Source organism: Vigna unguiculata, chromosome 8 (assembly GCF_037176805.1).
Source record: "Vigna unguiculata cultivar grain cowpea cultivar isolate G323 ecotype 2 chromosome 8, ASM3717680v1, whole genome shotgun sequence".
Taxonomy (NCBI): Eukaryota; Viridiplantae; Streptophyta; class Magnoliopsida; order Fabales; family Fabaceae; genus Vigna; species Vigna unguiculata.
Window position 1 is genome coordinate 4491151 of NC_140799.1, and position 18807 is coordinate 4509957.

The 18807-nt window shown below is 33.8% G+C and overlaps 1 protein-coding gene and 1 pseudogene across 1 annotated transcript; both read right to left on the reverse strand.

Moving 5' to 3' along the window:
* Window positions 1-533: 533 nt before the first annotated feature.
* Window positions 534-4554, reverse strand: LOC114194140 (light-independent protochlorophyllide reductase subunit). The gene is made up of 3 exons (XM_028084215.2): window positions 4380-4554; window positions 1837-4094; window positions 534-1741 (listed from the first exon to the last, which is right to left on the reverse strand). Exons 2-3 carry the CDS (start codon window positions 4023-4025, stop codon window positions 721-723), a joined length of 3210 nt encoding a protein of 1069 aa, XP_027940016.1. The 5' UTR covers window positions 4026-4094; window positions 4380-4554; the 3' UTR covers window positions 534-720.
* Window positions 4555-15021: 10467 nt separating this feature from the next.
* Window positions 15022-17145, reverse strand: LOC114194246 (L-type lectin-domain containing receptor kinase IX.1 pseudogene; annotated as a pseudogene).
* Between the last annotated feature and the right edge of the window lie 1662 nt (window positions 17146-18807).

Below are 18807 nucleotides of genomic sequence, written 5' to 3' on the forward strand. Positions count from 1 at the left end.
CATCAGGTCGATGAGTCAAACTTGTTTCCACTCACTAAGGGTCAAGAAAGTAGATTTTCCATTCAAACTTCAAAGAACAAAACTTATGATAAATTAAGGTTTATTAAATTTCTTAGAGAATACTAGAAGAAAAAGAAAATAAGATGAAATGAATTAAGTTTTTCTCCTACATGATAAAAATAACATGCAATATTGAAAATGAGTTGAGAAATTTTCTATAATTTGTGTATGGTTCTTTTATCCAGTCTCTGCTCATAATTATTATTCAGAAGCTGATTCAAATAGTTACTGCAACCTAATCAGCTTCTGGAATGCCATGTTCCCCACATACCCACCTGAGTGATTTTGCAGTCACCTTAATACCTGCTCATAGTTTTGTTTTATGGCCATGACTCAACTGGCAATTGTGGTTAAGAATTTGTTTTAAGAAGGAACAAGTTCACCATGAAAATTGAAAAGTGAAGGCACAATAATTTAGACGTAATTACGTTTTATTAATTGCAGAAAGTTTTAGCAGTAGCATAGTGCAAACAAAACAGCCAAACTGTGTACAGTGTTTAATTTTGAGTATACATCACCAAGGGTGATTGGAGGAAGAAAGAGTTAAAAATTTGTGCATGCTGACTCGTATAACTTCCTTGACAGTGTACTATAATCACTATCTACATTGATAATTTTAAAAAATTGACTAAAATTGCACGTAAAAAATGATCTGACAGTTCAACTTGGGAAGATGATATCAGGGTTCCGAATGTGTACATTTTCATTAACACAAGACATGCTCCAGAGCGTATCCTCATTCAGCAACTTCTTGGTAAACAGTGGAGATGACAAAACAATTGCCTTTGATGTTGAAGTTGAATGTTTGACAGTACTAGCCATGCCACTGGCAAGCAACCACCGGATTCCAGATTGTTGCTGAGTTGCAGTACCCCAATGTTGCCTCCTTCCGGTTTTGTTAAGGACACCTGAAAGATGAATCTCTCTGATTTTAAATCCAAATCGAGGTGATTCATTTTTGGCATTTGAATCTTCCAAAAACTCGCCACTTGTTTCATTTAGAAAGGTCTCATTCTCCATTCCCTTTTCCTTTTTATCCAGAAAATTGCTGTCATCTTGCATCATTACATATTTGTTAATTCTTTCTACCTGAGTCAAAACCAGCATTGGTGCACCAACTGGTTCATAATTTCGCAGAGGATTCCTAAGCTGGATCATATAAGCCACCGTTAGGTGGTTCCCCAAGAGTCCATGCTTTCTGCCAAATGTTTTTACCTGGTCCATGGCATTTTTCAACCCTCCATCATGCAGTAACTCTGTGATTTTAGAATGGTGTACTTGTAAGATCTTCAAAATTTGCTCTGAATTCTGATCTCCTTCAATAATGCCAGAATCCAATCTCAACCACTGATCTAATGTTATTGATAGCCCCATCAATCCATGATCATCATCTTCTCCGCCATCTTCTAGTTGGATTTTATCAACTCTTTCTGATGAGGGAAACCATTTCCAGTTGGCTCTTCTGCCACCGACGTTTGCATGTTGGGGACGGATATAAGATGGTGCCTCCTCGTACAACATGCCAGATTGCACTCTCAAACCGTCTATTAAAAGGGATTCAATCTTCTCAACAGTCATTGGAGCTATTGCTTCTATAGATACAGTGTCCAAGCTCATGCCTTCATCTGTCAAATAGTTACAATGAAATTCATCAAAGGAATCATGCTGCCATGCCCTCTGCCTGAAACAGAATCAAGAAAGGAGATTTTTAAAACAATTCAAATACTTCAAACTAAAGAGTTTTCCACAAGTAATGTGACAAACACAGTTGCTTACCTTCCAGGAGTCCCTTTGTTGGTTATGGCTTCCCACGAAATATGCTCAATGGATTTTCCAGTGATATCTTGCAAAGGAAATAATTTATAGATATGATGACACAGCTCTTCAACTCCATCAGAAGCCAAATGCTGCAGTATATCCAGTATATCATTACCCATTTCTGCAGGTAGAACAACAGGATTAGAAGCCTGAGTGATGAGGTTACCACAATTCTTAGCATTTTTGAAAAGGGAAGGACTCATGGACCTTAAGAAGCCTCCACCCATAATTTGAACAAATGAACCAAGTCCCTGTCCAATTGAAGGTAACATGCATGATTCTTCACTGGGTAGTTCAATAGGACTTCCAAACCCACCAGAACAAGTTCTGGGAGAATTTTCAAAGTCCCTTTCATTTAAACCCCAGAGTTGCATCAATGAATCTGTCTCCAGGTCTTCAAGAATTTTGGCCTTTCTTCTCTGCATTAACAACTGATTCTCCCTAGCATGCTCCTCTTCAGCAGCTTGAATAAATAAAGACAAATCAGATTCCACAGTACAGTCCCCGTAGCTATGTCCAAGTGTCTCTGTTTCCAATTCCTCTTCCAATTCCTCTTCGTTTGCATTGAAATCAAATGTAAAGTTACCTGAAGCTAGAGCCTCCTTTTCAAACTGTCTTAAAAGCTTCTCTCTGGGAGAATGTGGATCCCCATCACGGCTTGAGCCAAATGAACCACTCTCTATGGCCAGCATGTTCAAGAAATCATTTGCAATACATTCAGTGATAGAATCCAAGCTACTTGATCTTTTTGCCATTCTATGTGATTTATAATTTGATTTAACATTAGGGTAGTGCTCTTGCTCAAGAAACTGTGATGTCTCAGGAAGTATATCTACATCCTTGATGCAAGTTAAACTGACACACGAACTACTGCATTTAATTTTGCTGTCACTTGCCATGGTCCCATTTACACAACTAGTGCATATGTCATCTATTAAATCAAAACTTGTGTTCTTGTCAACAGATATGTCATCCTCCTTAATAATATCATCCACGTTAATTATTTCAACTGTTGACAAATCAATTGTGTCATCAGTTTTCAAGGGATCCCCTTCCAATGTTTCTACTTGTTCTATAATGGAAAATTCAGTGTCATCAGCTTCAAACTTTGATTCTTGAGGTGACTCTGATTCTGTGACTTGAGATTTAAGTGGTTCAAAATGTTCTGAGTCTGCCCGTGCTGAATTATGGATGTTCCCCTCATCAAGTTTTTGATAAAGGAAACTGATTGATTTGGAAAGACTTGAGTCAGAATTCATCAATGCTTCCCTGGATGAAATCACACCATCAGAATGAAAAGGGCCAGGACCAAAATCCATACTTGTGCTGCTTGGCCTGCCTGGCTTCATATTAATAAGGTTGAGAACATTCAAATTATCACCACCAAATTGCATTAACTCATCCTTCACTATTTGATAGCTGAAACTAACATTTAGGCTAGCTCCCACAGCTTTTCCTGCCAACCTAAAACTTGTACTCCATTTCCCTGAACTTCTATCACCCCCTAACTCTGCCAAAGTCAGAGGTAAAAGCCTAGTTAGATCCACCTGATGGCTCCCTATGTCATGTTCAGGTGCCCCCACAATAAAGGCACAAACCAGGAACCGCTTAGACTCATACTTGAGAGAGTGACCAGACACAGCGCGGCTAACATAAACAGAACATCCATGACTCAAAGTTTCATTGAACTCCCCAACACCCTGGATAACCCTTGAGGGGCGAGTCTGCAAAATGTTGCCTTTCCTTTTCCAAAGCACACAGAGCCTAATGCCATCAAAACTCAAAGGCAGACCCTCAATTGAGTGAACATGAAGGTTAAAGCAACATTTGATCTTTTGATCACCAATATGGGTCAAAGCTTTCAAGGGCTTCTTCCAATTCCACGCGGAAGACAATTTCTTGTCCTTAGACAACATATCATCCTTCAGAAATCCCGGGGTTAAGGCAACTTGAGATTTCGACAACCGGGCTTTTCCCGCAGATTTGGATCGATTATGGACAGAAGAAAAGGAAGGCCTAGAAGGAGCATAAAGAGCTTTGCTTATTTCTTGAATGTCTTGCAGTAGGAGATGACCATTATTCCAATTAATGTCTCCATCATCAACATTAGCATCTTGGTTTCCACACTCAAACATAGATTTCATCATTATGTTGACACTAAAATTGAACAGCAGTAAAACTAAGCAATTCCAAACACTGCATCATATCTCTTATCCCTAAGAAAGCAGATAAAATAAGAACATAAGTTCATTAGTCAAGAAAGGAAAGGAAACAATATCATAGGTAAAAGGGGGAACAAAAAACATCATCCTATTCATCTTCATCTAGCCTTTCAAAAGTTAAGTTCTTCTACAGTAGATCAAAATACAGAAAGCAAGAATTTTGAAGAAACCCCAATTGCTATTGCGCAAAAAAGCTTACAAAGACCACGTGATTGGAAGATGGGGCACCCAAGCAAAGAAAAGCACAGAAAAAAAGCACTTGAAAAGAAAAAGACTCACATGTAAAGAGTATACAGAGGCGTTGCAGGGAAGAAGGTTGTGTGGCTTCGAATACGGACTTTGTCTGTAATCAGAGGAAAAGGAAGGAGAAAACATAGTTAATGAAAGGAGAAAAATGATTTGACTTGTCTTTAGTTTAGCTTTGCTAGTTTCATATCTACCAGCTCAGCCGGTGGGGTTGTTGAACATTTTCATATTCTATTCTAAAATGACTGCTATATATTAAGATTTTTTATATGTACATTAAGAAAAAAATATATTTTTTATTTGAATAATTTTTATAAATATTTTCACAGTTTCAGTAAATAAATTATTTTATATCTTACAAAACAAATATTGATGTAGATTGTTTAAAAAAAATTAGAAACAAACACATTTTTATTAAAAATTAAGAATATTAATCGGTTAATTTTTTTAAAGATAAAAACACAATATTTCAATATGGAGAAAATAAAGCTGAAATTTTATTGAATTTTAAAATAATTGAATATATTTTTTAATTAGTTGTGTACAATTATTTTATATTCTAAAATTATTTTCCAAGAAAATAGTCATTACATCTAAATTTTCGGCATTAAATTATTTATCTTTATTTTTTTAACATATTGGTATTTTATCTCGTTATTTAATTTTTTATTTTATTAATATTATGAAGTTTGATTTAGTAACCTATTATTTAGTATTTGTGAGATGTTGCTTTTTATTTTGTTATACAATCACCGTTATGTAAAGTTTGAAATTCACACAGAAATAACTTTTTTCTTAGTCTTTTCTAATTTTGGCTCAATATTGAGTATTGAAATTAGAGAAAGAAATTCAAAGTCTAAAAAGAGATCACAAAGATGATGATCAATTAGCAAATTTAGCAATTGAATAATTCTATTGACTGATGGATCATGGACTCGGGTGTGTCATTTCATACTACATCTTCCTTAGAACTATTATTTAACTATGTTTAAGGAAAGTTTGGAAAAGTTTACCTTGTAGTCAGAAAATCTCTTGATATTATATGAAGATGCGATATTAACGTCAAAACCTCTAAGGAAAGAGTGTGGACTTTAATTAATGTCAAACATATTCCTGCCTTCAAGAAAAACTTAATATTTATAGGAAAGTTGGATGATGAGGGGATTACACCATTTGTGGAGATGGACATTGGAAAGTAATGAAAGGTAATTTTGTTGTTGCCCCGGGAAAGAAGCAAAGATCTCTTTACATGATTGCAACTGAGGATATGATATCAGTTGCAAAAGTTAGCAATAGTTCCTCTTTGTGGCATCAGGGCTTGAGCATATGAACCTAACCTGAAGCATGTTGATGTTAGACCTTGTGAACATTGTATATTTGAAAAGTAGAAAAAAAGGTTACCTTCTCTGAAGTAAGAATTTTAAAGTTGAAAAACTAGAATTAGTGCATATAGATGTATCGGGCCTAGCTCTAGTGAAATCCATTGGAGGTTGATATTTTAGTTTACTTTTACGTTTTGTAGTTATTTTATTTTTGGATTTTCTTGATATTTCAAGTTTTATTTAATAAAAGTAGAAAAGATAAATGTTGGGTTATATTTTGTAAATAAAGTGAAAATATCATATATTTTAGAAGATTATCAACAACATTAGTTTTCCACAAAATTAGTTACTCTATTACAAGTCAAAAGAATTAAAGAATAATTCAAGGACATGGAGTTTTCAAAAAGATTAAAAAAATATATCCAATAGGATATTCCAGTAAAATTATCTAATACTATTGTGAGTATCCTGTAAACTTTGATTTTCTACAAATGCTTTATATTTCCAAAAGATATTAGCAACCTCGGTCTTGGATTTAAAGAAATAAATCCAACAACATCTGAAATAGTCATCAATAAATGTAATATAGCATTTATTATCATTTAAAAAATGATACTCTTTGAGGTCCTCCAACATTTGAATGTACTAGCTACAACTTTTATGTTGCTCTCCAAGCTGTTTGGGGAAATGGTCTTTGTAACATTCCAAAAAAAAAAAAAAACAAAATTATATATATATATATATATATATATATATATTACTTTTAAAAAAATTATTATTATAAATAACAATATATCTATAATAATAATAATAATAATAATAATTTGTAAACATATTAATATGACAATTATAAATATAGAGGCAGTGGCGGATCTTGGTCAAAATTTCTGGGGGAGTCAAAATAATATACTCAATTTATATATTTAAGATTTTTGTCACTGATTCAGAAAAAAGTAATACATAATTTAATATAGTTATAATCATAACAGAAAATACATATATCTAAATAATATTGTTATTCATTTTTTCATATTCATGAACTTATCAAATAATTGAATCATAACTACATTTTTTAGCTATTTTTTTCATTGTAAATAACCATATTATCTGCAAAATATTGAATTTCTATTTTACTAATATGCACATATCGATTCAAAAGTCATCACAAGTTTTTGTTCTCATCTTCACTTCTTTTTTATCAATTTTAAAAAATAAATTTATTCTTTAATTTTTTTTATTAATATACCTGTCTATAAAACAAGTTTAAGACTAAAAAAATAATTTATTATAATTTAATCAAAAATTGAGAGACATAATTACTAAAAATAACTATGATAATCAAGTTACACTTAAAAATCCTCTATAAAAAATCACATCATACATTATTTGCTCTTCTCTTTTCATAAAAAATGAATATACAAAAGGGTAATGAGATAAAAAAAAATAGGGTTAAATATTAAACAAGTATGCACTACCAAGTGAGACAAGAGAAATTTTTTTTCCTTTAAGAATAAGAGAAGATATGAAAAAGATGAGGATAAAAATAATGAATTTCTGTTTAACTTTTTTTTTCGGTAATAAAAAAAATCAGGTAAGAGTAAGAAATGAGCACAACCCGTGAAAAAAAATACAAAAAAAAAATATAAAAAAATAAAAATTATCTTAACAATTTTTTTTATATTTAATTTTATATTGTACTATTTATTAAAATTAAATGATGTATTTTATAAAAAAATACCTAATTTATTTTTTATTAATTTTTGGTATATAAATATCTAATTTAAAATGATACACATAATTTAAAACATTTAAAAATATATAATTTAAAATTTTTTAAATACATAAAAGTTAAAAAAATTAGGGGGTCGTAGCCCCGCTTGCTCCTAAGTGGCTCCGCCACTGTATAGAGGATTGATTAACGAATATTGAGTTTTTCACTTTTAATTATATAGGTATAATTAGTTATTTCAATATTAGTATCATAAAAGTAATATAAATGCTAACATTGTCAACTAATCACGTATTGTTGCAATTGTTATAAAAGAATTCAAGAAACGAAAATTAATAATATTGTATATATATTATAAATTTATTTTTTTAACATAATTATTAGTTTATATAATTGATAAAAGAAAAAGGGAGTGAGAAGGTTGCACATGAGAACTATGATCCTTATTTATTTTGATGATCATTAATGAACAAAAATCTGGAATTATGTTAGAAACAAACCTAACGGAATAGTGTTAACGAAATATAGTTAAATTTTAACTAAAAGTAATGATTACTTTAATTGTTATAAATAGGGGTGAGAGATGAATGGAATCAAAATGAGGTAGAAGTGAAAAAGGAAAAAAAAAAAAACATAGAAGGATCTAGTGTTGTGAGTTCATTCATCAAGTTCATCTAGTTGATAATGTGCATTTTTACCTCTTTTGTGTGTTTATTGTCATGAATAAATAAACTTTTTCCTAGCTTTTATCTTGTTATATCCTCAAGTTTAATGTGATTTGTTCTATTTTGTGTTTTAGTTGTTTTTTGCTTGTTTTGCCTCTAATCTCTCTTTTAAATGTGTTAAATAAGTTGATAAGAAACATTTGTGGTGGAGGAAAACAAGCAAGAACTCAATGGAGCATAATTCAACAAGAAAATATTGATTTTGAAGCAAATATCCGAGTTGAGCGCCACTGGAATCATGTATAGTGCTTCAAATACATAATGTTGTCAAACTGCCCAAGGTTGAGTAGTGGCGAACTAGGGCTAAGCGCCACAAGGCTGAGTAGTGGAAAGTGGGACTAACCGTCATTCAATTCGTAAGGGTGAGCGATGCTGAAACAAGGCTGAGCGGTGGCGTCACTAATATGTCAAAAAATGGGTTTTTAATCCTGTTTCTCGCAAGGGTTTGGGCCATTCCTCATTTTGCACGATAGAGAAACACTTTTGGGTGTTTGGATAGCCTCTTGGAGGTTGCTAGGAGTGTTGGGAAGCTCTCCCACTCTTCCTTGGGTCTTCTTCTCCATTCATGGTGGTTTTTCCCACTTTTGGGGTTGGAGAGGAAGATTGTAACATCCCTAAGGAATATTACTAATATTTAATAAATACATACTAGAATAGAATAAATACCACATTTATTATGAAACCATTTCCCAAAACGCGGGAAATTCAAAACTTTAATATAACTGTCATAAACCAGGAGTCCATAGTTATAACACTGAAATAAAATTCAATGGCTTCCGAGATGGTTACATAATTATCTCGAAAGTAAACTAATAAATATATATACAAAATCCCCAGGCTAGCCCCCACTCCGAGTCTAAGCGTCTCCTGGCTCACCTGTCAAATCATCTGCTCCCGGATAACAAGTTATCCGATCATCGCCACACACACACAAAAAGGGTGAGCTATGCACAATATATATAAGCAAATACATGAAATAAATATGTCACCCGTCCCAAAATAACATAATTAATTATCTCTATTAAATTACCCAACCATGACTTCATAATCCTTCATGAGTCATATGCATAAATTAGGTCTTGGAACTTCACTGTGCTCCCAAGAAACTAACTCATTCGTGGTCCAACCATATGAGCCTATCTCGCTCATACTTCTGCCCTATAGACTCCTTGTCTGTAGTAAAACATCCAAGTCTCATACTTGGACCCTGACACGCACGCAATCACCATACTATGGACTCCTCGCCCAATAGTAGCCGACGGGAACATAACCGTTCCTTGCCCATCGTGCGCCCGACACATGTAATCACTATACCAAGGACTCATCACCCATTAGTAGCCGACGGGAACTCAACCAGTTTCATGCCCATCATGTGTCCAACCATCAAGCACATCCCAGACCTCTATTGGACTTAGTCCTTCAAGCCCAAACACCACACCACATGCATATACATCCTATACCTAGGATAAAGTAGCCAAATCACACACACAATCTCACACAAACATGAAAATTCGCATAAACTCGCTTAAGCCAGGGACACTCGCCCAAGCTAAGCCCTCAGTCTCGCTTAGGCTAGTTCACCTCGCTTGAGCGAGCTTAAAACAGTGGCCGCATCACGTTATCTCGCTTAGGCGAGATCTGTTCACCTATGCGAGATCATCTCTCACTCAAACACCCAATTCAATCTAGCCTAAGCTACAACATAAGCAACACATCCAACTTGATCACGAAATCTCACTTAGGCGAGACCCTGGTTCGCTCAAACCCACAAAACTCCTCGCCTGGACGAGATTTCGCGCTCAAAACAATCCAGGTTTCCTCGCGACCTCGCTGAGGCGAGTGTCTCTCGCTTGAGCAAGAGACTAAGTCGCTCAACCCCATCTAAGGTCGCTTAGGCGAGTAACGCGCACCAGAACCAAAAACGAGACTCTGCAACTCTCGCTTAGGTGATATGGGGTCGCTTGGGCGAGACTTGCAGAGTTTCGAGTCTGATCACGCGCACAGTTCACTCTAACAATGCACAAACATACCAAAACACAGTACAAGCATTACAAAACAATGTATAACATTCCCATTCACTCTAATCCAACACTAAACCCATATAACATGCTTTGTACCCATTGGAGATACCAAAACTCAAAAATTACCCAAAAGAACCACATAATACCCCAAAACCCCCATCCAACACTTGTTAAACATAAAGGACTTGAAAACAACACCAAGTGTACCAAATTCTCAATCACATCAATTCATACCACAGAGAATCCAATTGCCCTCTCATATTCCCTCCAAAACTACACTTTTAAAAATAAGTTCTAATTTCATTCCCAACCAAGTTTGAACCCATGACCACTTAGTCACCATTCAAGTGCATAACCAATCCAACCAAGTCATGTTTGTGATACACTTCAAACATGATAAGTTTACAATATCAATTCCATATTCATACATATTATTAAAATCAATAATAAAACAACAACACATAATTAGCATACATAGGACTCTAACCCAAGTCCTCTCCCACAATCAAAGTACTCTCAACCACTTGAACTAGTACTTTCCACACACATTAAACCATAATTAATGCCATAAAGGCTCTTTCTACCCGCATTAATTAATTAATTATTTAATTGATTTTCACGGGTCTTACAAAGATGGGTTGCGATTGGGAGATGGAGACTCGAATAGGAGGCGCAATTGGAGCATGGAGTGGTTGCCAAGAACCTTGGCAGAGGGCTTGCATCTTCTTTTCGGTTTATATTTCTTCCCTGTCTCTTCTATTTGTAAACCCTAGGTTCTCCACCATGGAGAGCTAAACATATGTGTTGAGATTAGATATAATAAACTGAATCTTGTGCATTTTGTGATGTTAATCCATATGCTTTTCCATTTCTATGTTAGTATTTGGTTTGCATGCTTAATGCTTCCTTTGGTTTAGCCACCCATGCATGATGTGTGGTTCTTGAGGTGTTAGAAAAGGTCTTTTGAACCTAGAACTAAAATTGAGTGCCTAATGGAGCTTGTATCTAGGGATAAAACATGATTCATTAGTAATCTTAAGACTCTTGAACTTAATGCATGATTTCACTTGTTGAGGATTCAAAGAATTGGAATTTGATGAGTTATCATAGACTCAAAGTCGCTAGAAATATGATTTGAGTATTCTTGTTAGTTGATTTTGACATGAAATTAGAATTGAGATGTTTGTGAATGCATGAGAATAAAGTGAATGAAATCTAGTCTTGACAATTGTATATAATCTATGTTAAATTTTTGTTGTACACCAACTATTTGATAAAATACCAACAAGAGTTTCTTTGTGTTTTTGTGAGCTTTGTTGTCTATTTGAGTTGTGAATTGTGAGATTTGTCATGTGTTGCACAAGTCCTTGTGGAAAGAATGATATATTTATTACTTGTTACGTACGACCGATGCACTTGCCGTTTTTCACCTTACACCATTATAAGAAAGAAAGATAAAGGATAGGTGGAGTGAGTGCAGCGAAGAAAAAAAAATCATTAAAGTCTCAATATAACCTTGATATATCTTCGAAAATAATTAAGGTAAGGGGAGAATACATTTATCTTTTTATCTTTTTACTTTTATTATCTTTTTATCTCTTCATAACTATTTTTATTTTTATATTTACTTTAAGTGTGATGTCTCTAACCTCATTCTAATTTATATTTAGTTCTCGTTCTTATTTATTTATATTCATCTTCACTTGTGCACTGGTCCTATTTATTCAATTTATATTTACTTTTATTTATTTATTTATTTATATGTATCTCTAGTCACGTACCATGCCTCTTTATTTATTATAGTTATTTTTAGTTATGCACTGATCCTATTTATTTATTTATACAATTATATGATTTAATATCAAAATAAAACTTATGATAAGTATGTTATATTTTATATAATTTTATTATATAAAATTATTATTTTCTATGTTGTTATTATTATGGATTAGCATTAATCAATAAATTAAGTTATTTGTTAATGTTAATTATATTGCACATAATTAATTATTGTATGGGTATATATATAATTTTGGTTTTCTGATGAACGATGTGTGATGCCGTGATGGGTTGGATTATTTAATAAACGATCTGTGATGAGTTTGAATAATCAGATACTTATTTGAGAGGTCCCTAGTCTATGCTGAGAGGTTATAAAAATGGATACCCCATTAGTCAGTTTTAAGAGTAATAACGTACAACACTTTTACGTGTTAAAATACTTATAAAAAAGAGAACACTAGCATCTCATACTACGTGCTTCCATGGATCCTTCATTAATTTCGGGTACACAATTTTTAACTCATACTTGAATATGTTTAAATATATTGTATTATTGTATCTTATATATATATATATATATATATATATATATTTTATTCCTATCAAAATAATGATTTGGTTTTTGTTGTTGGAGATATAACCTTGGGGATTTAAACGAGTAGTTAGTACTCAAGATGATATGTTCTTGAGTTACTTTGTTGGCCGTGATGAGACTCAATTATCCTAACTAATTACTACAAAATTAATCAAAGTCTTTATAAAATTAAATAAAGATCCAAGTTTTATGGATTTGAAAAGAGTTTTCATTTTATTTTATTAAGATATGTTAGATTTTCATGTGATAGTTGTCTCACTTCCTTATTTTATGATTATGTATAAAAAAAAATATTATAATCTCATTGTAGATGGCTGCCCCTAACATGCCTGACCCATTCTTTGCCGATACCGTAGTAGTATTTCAAGAAACGCATGACAGATAAATGCGGTAAATAATTCGGTAACATTTCAAGGTATGGAAAATTCTACCATTACATTCCTAAATGTTCCAAATGCATCGGTTATCCTGGAATGACAGATTGGATTCATTTTTTATTTACTCTTAATAGTCCAAGTGAATCTTATCCATAACATTTTTCCTTCATATGTTTGAAGACTAATATACGAGGGAAAAACTGTAAATAAATAATAACTTCTTCCTTTTCTAATATAGAAAATATAATATGTACCAAATGATGTAAATTTAAGATGCATATAGTAACGTAAGATATATAAATATATGTATATGTGAATATTTTAAGTATATTATATCTTATTGTAAAATTATATGTTAAAATTTTATAAATGTAATATAGAAAATAATAGTAAAAAAAAAAAAATTGGTCGTCACAGTCTTCTAATTTGCTTGTTGTATTGACAACACACGCAATCAGCCATCTTGTCTTCAAGCAATGTTACACCTTTAACCAAGTCATACTTCTACATGTATAAAAGTCCCAAGGTGGAAATATCCGAGCCTTTTGTGCCATAATTCAATGTTGTTGCAGGTGCTTGAAAAAGCTATTTTCTCCTCCTCCATTAGATTTCAAGCATAGCTTTTGGCCTTCATTTTCACCTTAAACACTTATCTGTCTTCTGCATCCTTAATCAAGCACCATTTGTATTCAAATATAACTTTGAAGACCTTTTCAACTAGCTACGCCACACTAAGCAAATTCTGGTCAATGTTAGGCACATATAAGACATCAGAGATATGTTTCAAACCTGTTAAACTTACTATAGTAACAATTCCTTTTCCTTTGACTAAGATCGAATCACCATTTTCAATTTTTACTTTGGAAACAATGGTTTTGTCAAGATCTTTGAATTCATCATATGGTTTGTACAACCACTGTTTATTAACCATGAATCACTGGAACTGTTGCTTGTAGCAAAACATGTTGCAACAAAGAGTTGTTCAACGTTGCTTCGTGGACACCAGTGATTCGCAAATACGTTCTACATGCCCCCAACTTGCCACCTTTTCTGCACTTGATGTCAGGCCTCCACTAACATTTTGTTTTAGAGTGGTTTGTTTTTTTGCAGTGTGGACAAAGCAGAAAGGTGTCACTTTGGTGCTTGTTGAAGCTTTCTGGTTTCTTGTTCTTCAATTTGGTGTTCTTCTTATCTTTGCCTCCTCCCGAGGTTTGTGCTTTTGTATGAAAAGCACCTTGTACTACTTCCTCATGTCTCATCATTCTCCTTTGTTCATGCGCATGTAAATCATTTACCAATTCTCAAAGGGTGTTATTTGACAAGTCTTTTAACTTCTCTAATGCTGATATTTTGGGTTCATACTTTTCAGGTACAATAACAAGTATTTTTTTGTACTATCTTTTCGTCAGGAAAATCCTTACCGAGGAGACGTACTTGGTGTGCAATGCTTAACAATTTGTCCAGCATAATTGTTAATAGTGTCTCCTACATGCTCTGCATCTCAAATTCTCTAGCCGAGTTGAGTGCCTTCATACCTTTGGTTTGCTCACTATCCTGATACTCTGACTTGAGGTAGTCCCAAATGTCCTTTGCAGATTTCAAATTCATAATTCTCATAAATATGACTTTTGAAACTGAAGAGGAAAGACACACTTTGGCCTTGACCTTTCTTATCTTCTTCTCTTTGTGAGTTTTCAGCTGAGCCATTGTATGATTGTCAGACATTGGACCAATTGCATAGTCTTCTTCTATTGGTTTCCAAAGACCTAGTGCTTCAAGATGGATAGCCATCCTTGTAACCCATAGGTCGTACTCTTCACTATCATAAAATTGGTGGTGATATTATGTATTATGATGTGTTGTCTATTTCTATTATGATTTCTCTAGACTCTTAGATCTCAAGATGAAAAGCTCTTGATACCAATTTATTGAAATTATATATATATATATATATATATATATATATATATATATATATATATATATATATAAAGTAGATATATTTACGAAGGGGACATAACTCTTATTCATTTGCTCTTTAAATAGAGTAATAATACAATATACAAAACAAATATCCATTATATTTAGGCACGACTAAACAATTTCTACTATGATAGAGACAGAATCAGAACTCCTAAATAATAGGTCAAAGTTACAGAAAATTTGTAATTTTAAAAATTAGCTAAAACATCAATTTATGCAGCTATTGGGGCACACTTTCAACAAAATTAAAGAAACTTGCTTTGTGAACTCTCTCTTGTTAGTGACGCCCTGCTTGGGAAGAGGGATTCTTGAAATAACCCAGGATTTGAAATAGGAAGATTTATACTTTTATGGACCACGATTTAAAGGAATAAGATTGCCCATTGGTAGGATGAGACAGAACAATCAGCCATGTTAAGTACAAAGCATTGGCAGTGAACACTTATGTTTAAGAACATCAATGACATGTTCTGCCGTTGGTCTTGCCCTGTGATCTTGGAGGGTACACCACAGTCCCACAGTAAGCAAGCATGTCATTTCTTTTGCATTAAAATCGCCCTTCAATTCCTCATCAGCAGCATTCAAAATATTCCCATCCACATAATGTTTCCACACCCAAATCGTCAAAGGCACGTGATTATATTCCCCATCCTTGCAAGTCCTCCTTCCACATGCTATCTCCAAAGCCAACACCCCAAAACCGTACATGTCAGATTCCTTGCTAGCCCTTCCTTCCTTCACATATTCAGGGGCAAGATACCCATATGTCCCCACCACCCTTGTCTTCTGAGTCCTCAACCTCGGATCCACCAACTTCGCTATCCCAAAGTCACTAATCTTACAGTTGAAATCTGTGTCTAACAAAACATTACCTGACTTTATGTCCCTATGAACAACACACTGCTCCGCGTCTTCATGAAGATAACGAAGTGCTCTTGCCACACCTAACGCTATCTTGTACCTCACATCCCATGTCAAACTTCTTCTCTTCCCAAACAGATGATTGTCAAGGCTTCCATTACTCATGTACTCAAAAACCAGTAACAGCTCCCCTTTCTCGTGGCACCACCCCATGAATTGCACAAGGTTTCTATGTATAACACGACTTATAATCTTCACCTCGTTTCTGAATATTCTCTCACAATCTTCAACATCAGAAAATATCCTCTTCACAGCAACCACGCGCCCTAAATCACGCAGAAACCCTTTGTAAACTTGTCCAGAGCCTCCTTCTCCCAGCCTTCTATCATCTGCAAACCCGTTCGTGGGTGCAACTATTTCCTCATAACCAAACCTTCTAGGCATAGCTTCTCTATCGAAACCAAAACCATCCTCGGCTCTTCTCCTTTTGATGGTTAACCAAGAAGTACTAATAACCACGAGCACAAAAACAATAGAACAAATCACTGTAACAATTACTACCTTCATGTGAACCTTGCATTTGGTTGGGATGCCATTTTCTTTGTTTACCTCTTCCTTCGTGGAATTTAAATCCAGACTTGAACTGAATTCCCAGGAATGGATAACGTTTTCCTCTTGGAACGACCCAGTTGCACCCGAAAACCCAACATTGACCCACTCCGGTAAAATTGCCCCCAGGTCAATATGGTACGAAAGATCAGTGTTTGGAGTAGAAGCAGAACTAGTTCCATCAAAGAACCACGAGACAGCAAGGAGTTTTGCAGAAGCGTTATAAGTTATCAACGCATGCCCCATCTTCCCTATGTTGCTCTCGATATCAAACTTGGTATAGTTGAGAGATGCCACAGAGTTATTGTTGATTCCTACGTGTTGCATTGGTGGGTCTAAATCGTTTACGTAAGTGTCAAATTCGACAGCAATTATGGGCACGCTTTCATCGTACAGACCGAGCTGGTAACCGGCTAAATCGCTGTTGAGAATCTGGTAGGCAATGGGTGCGACGTAGAAAGCAAAGCCATCACCGTAGACGGTTTTAGAAGCTTGGATGGTGAATGAAAAACGGGTTGAGAAATCAGTGACATGTCCATTAGAAGTGTTCTTGAGGAGTAGAGGTTGGCCATAGAGTATTCTTCCAACTCCATCCTTGATGAGTGGGTTGAGCACTGCAGTTCCGTTCTCAATCTTGGCCACGCCTGTGAATCCAACGAGGCTTGCACTTACAGTATCGTTGAAGTTAGTTATGGTGAAGGAAAATGGTTGAGCTAAGGTTGTTGGAAGGACAAAGAGGATAAGCAAAAGAAGAAAAGTTTTGAAGTAGTGGAATTTTTCGAAGGTTGCCACCATTGTTTATTACCACTGAGTCTAAGCTTGAGATACCCACTATGGTATTGTATCATATATATATTTGAAGGGAAGAATGAAATTGAATTGTTAACAAACTCCTACTATTGACTCTAAACGAACAGTTTGAAATAGCCATGACTCAATAGTCACATCTTAATCCACTTTTGTTTTTATCTACTTAATATATGACTGCAATAAAAATTCAATTCTCCGGCACAGAACTTGTTGCCTGAAGTTCAGAAAGTAGAATTCGTTTGTGATAAGAACTAAATTTTAAGTCTTACTAATAAAACTAACTTATGAAATAAAGTTTACACCATAGTTCGTCTTATTTCATAATTCGTCTTATCTCTGAAATATCTTGAGAGCGAAGAATAATATAAATATTGCAAATGCTGACATGAAAAGAAGTGCCAGTTTGTTGGCTATAGAGTTGACCTTATATATTCCTTATGGAGTGGACTGACATAACAGTTTACATTAAATGTCAATGCTCATCGGTTGTTTTTTTAAATGTTGGATTTCTCAATGCACATGGCTTACCTTGCGTTTACTAATCCTTAACTTTTGCAAAAATTTAATGAAAGGAAAAACCACGAAGGGAGCAACGTGTTTGTGATGAGGGATACACCAATGGCTATGTAATATGAATATTGAAAAATGTTGACACGAGGCTATATATAGTATCAGTTGTGTTGAAGTTTCATTAACAATAATAGACATGGTTGTAGCAGCCTTCTATTTCGGAACATATGTTTTTCATTTTCATTTTCATTTTCATTTTCATTTTTAAACCTTCTTTATATTGCAGTTGTGTTGTACTATTAAATAAATAAGTTTCACACTTCAGAAACATGTCCACACGTTCTGATTCCCATTGTGGTAGATGCTGGTTTTGGGAGTCCCCAGAAATATGACTTAATCTTATGATTAATATGAAAGGATTTTTTTTTACATAATTATATATATATATATATATATATATATATATATATTCTAATTTTATTAGATTTCTTCTTGATGATAATTTGAATCTTTATTATATGTAGTTTTTAAACGTAAAATGTGTAATGCAGACATATTGTTATTGAATGATGAGATAATGATTTGATATGCTACTAAACAGTAATCAATATTATTTTAAAATTTGAATTAAAAACTTAATCTCGAGAATCTCACTTATAATAAGTTAGGAATTATTTTGCATTTATTTACGTTAATTTAGTTATATCCAGTACATCGTATACATATTCTTAGCTGTTAATTTGTCTTGTAGTGATTATAATGTGAATTAGAATATGTATAAAAATAATAGACAAATTAATTCTTTTGTATTTTTCTAAATAGGTTATTTTAAGAAATTTAATTAGGAGTATTAATATTTGTACACATATAATGAATACTCTACTTAAAAAAAATTGTTTACATTTTAATCTTTATATTGTTATTTATTTTAAAAGTTTTTTAAAAAATTAGGAAGTTCTAGATCAGAAAAGGGATGTGCAGTGATTGGAACGAAAACTGCATTAGGAAGAAAATTAAAGAGATGGGTGCTAAATAGAAAAAGGAGGAGTGAAGAATGGACGAAATTAATTTATCGTTTATGGTTTGGGAACAATGAATGTGTCTAGTGGAGATTATATGGGTGAGAATATAGGAGTG

Coding starts and splice junctions, on each gene's coding strand:
- LOC114194140 (XM_028084215.2), bottom strand. CDS start 4,025: ATGATGAAATCTATGTTTGAGTGTGGAAACCAAGATGCTAATGTTGAT. Junction 1,742..1,836: donor AACAAAGGGACTCCTGGAAG/GTAAGCAACTGT, acceptor ATTCTGTTTCAG/GCAGAGGGCATGGCAGCATG.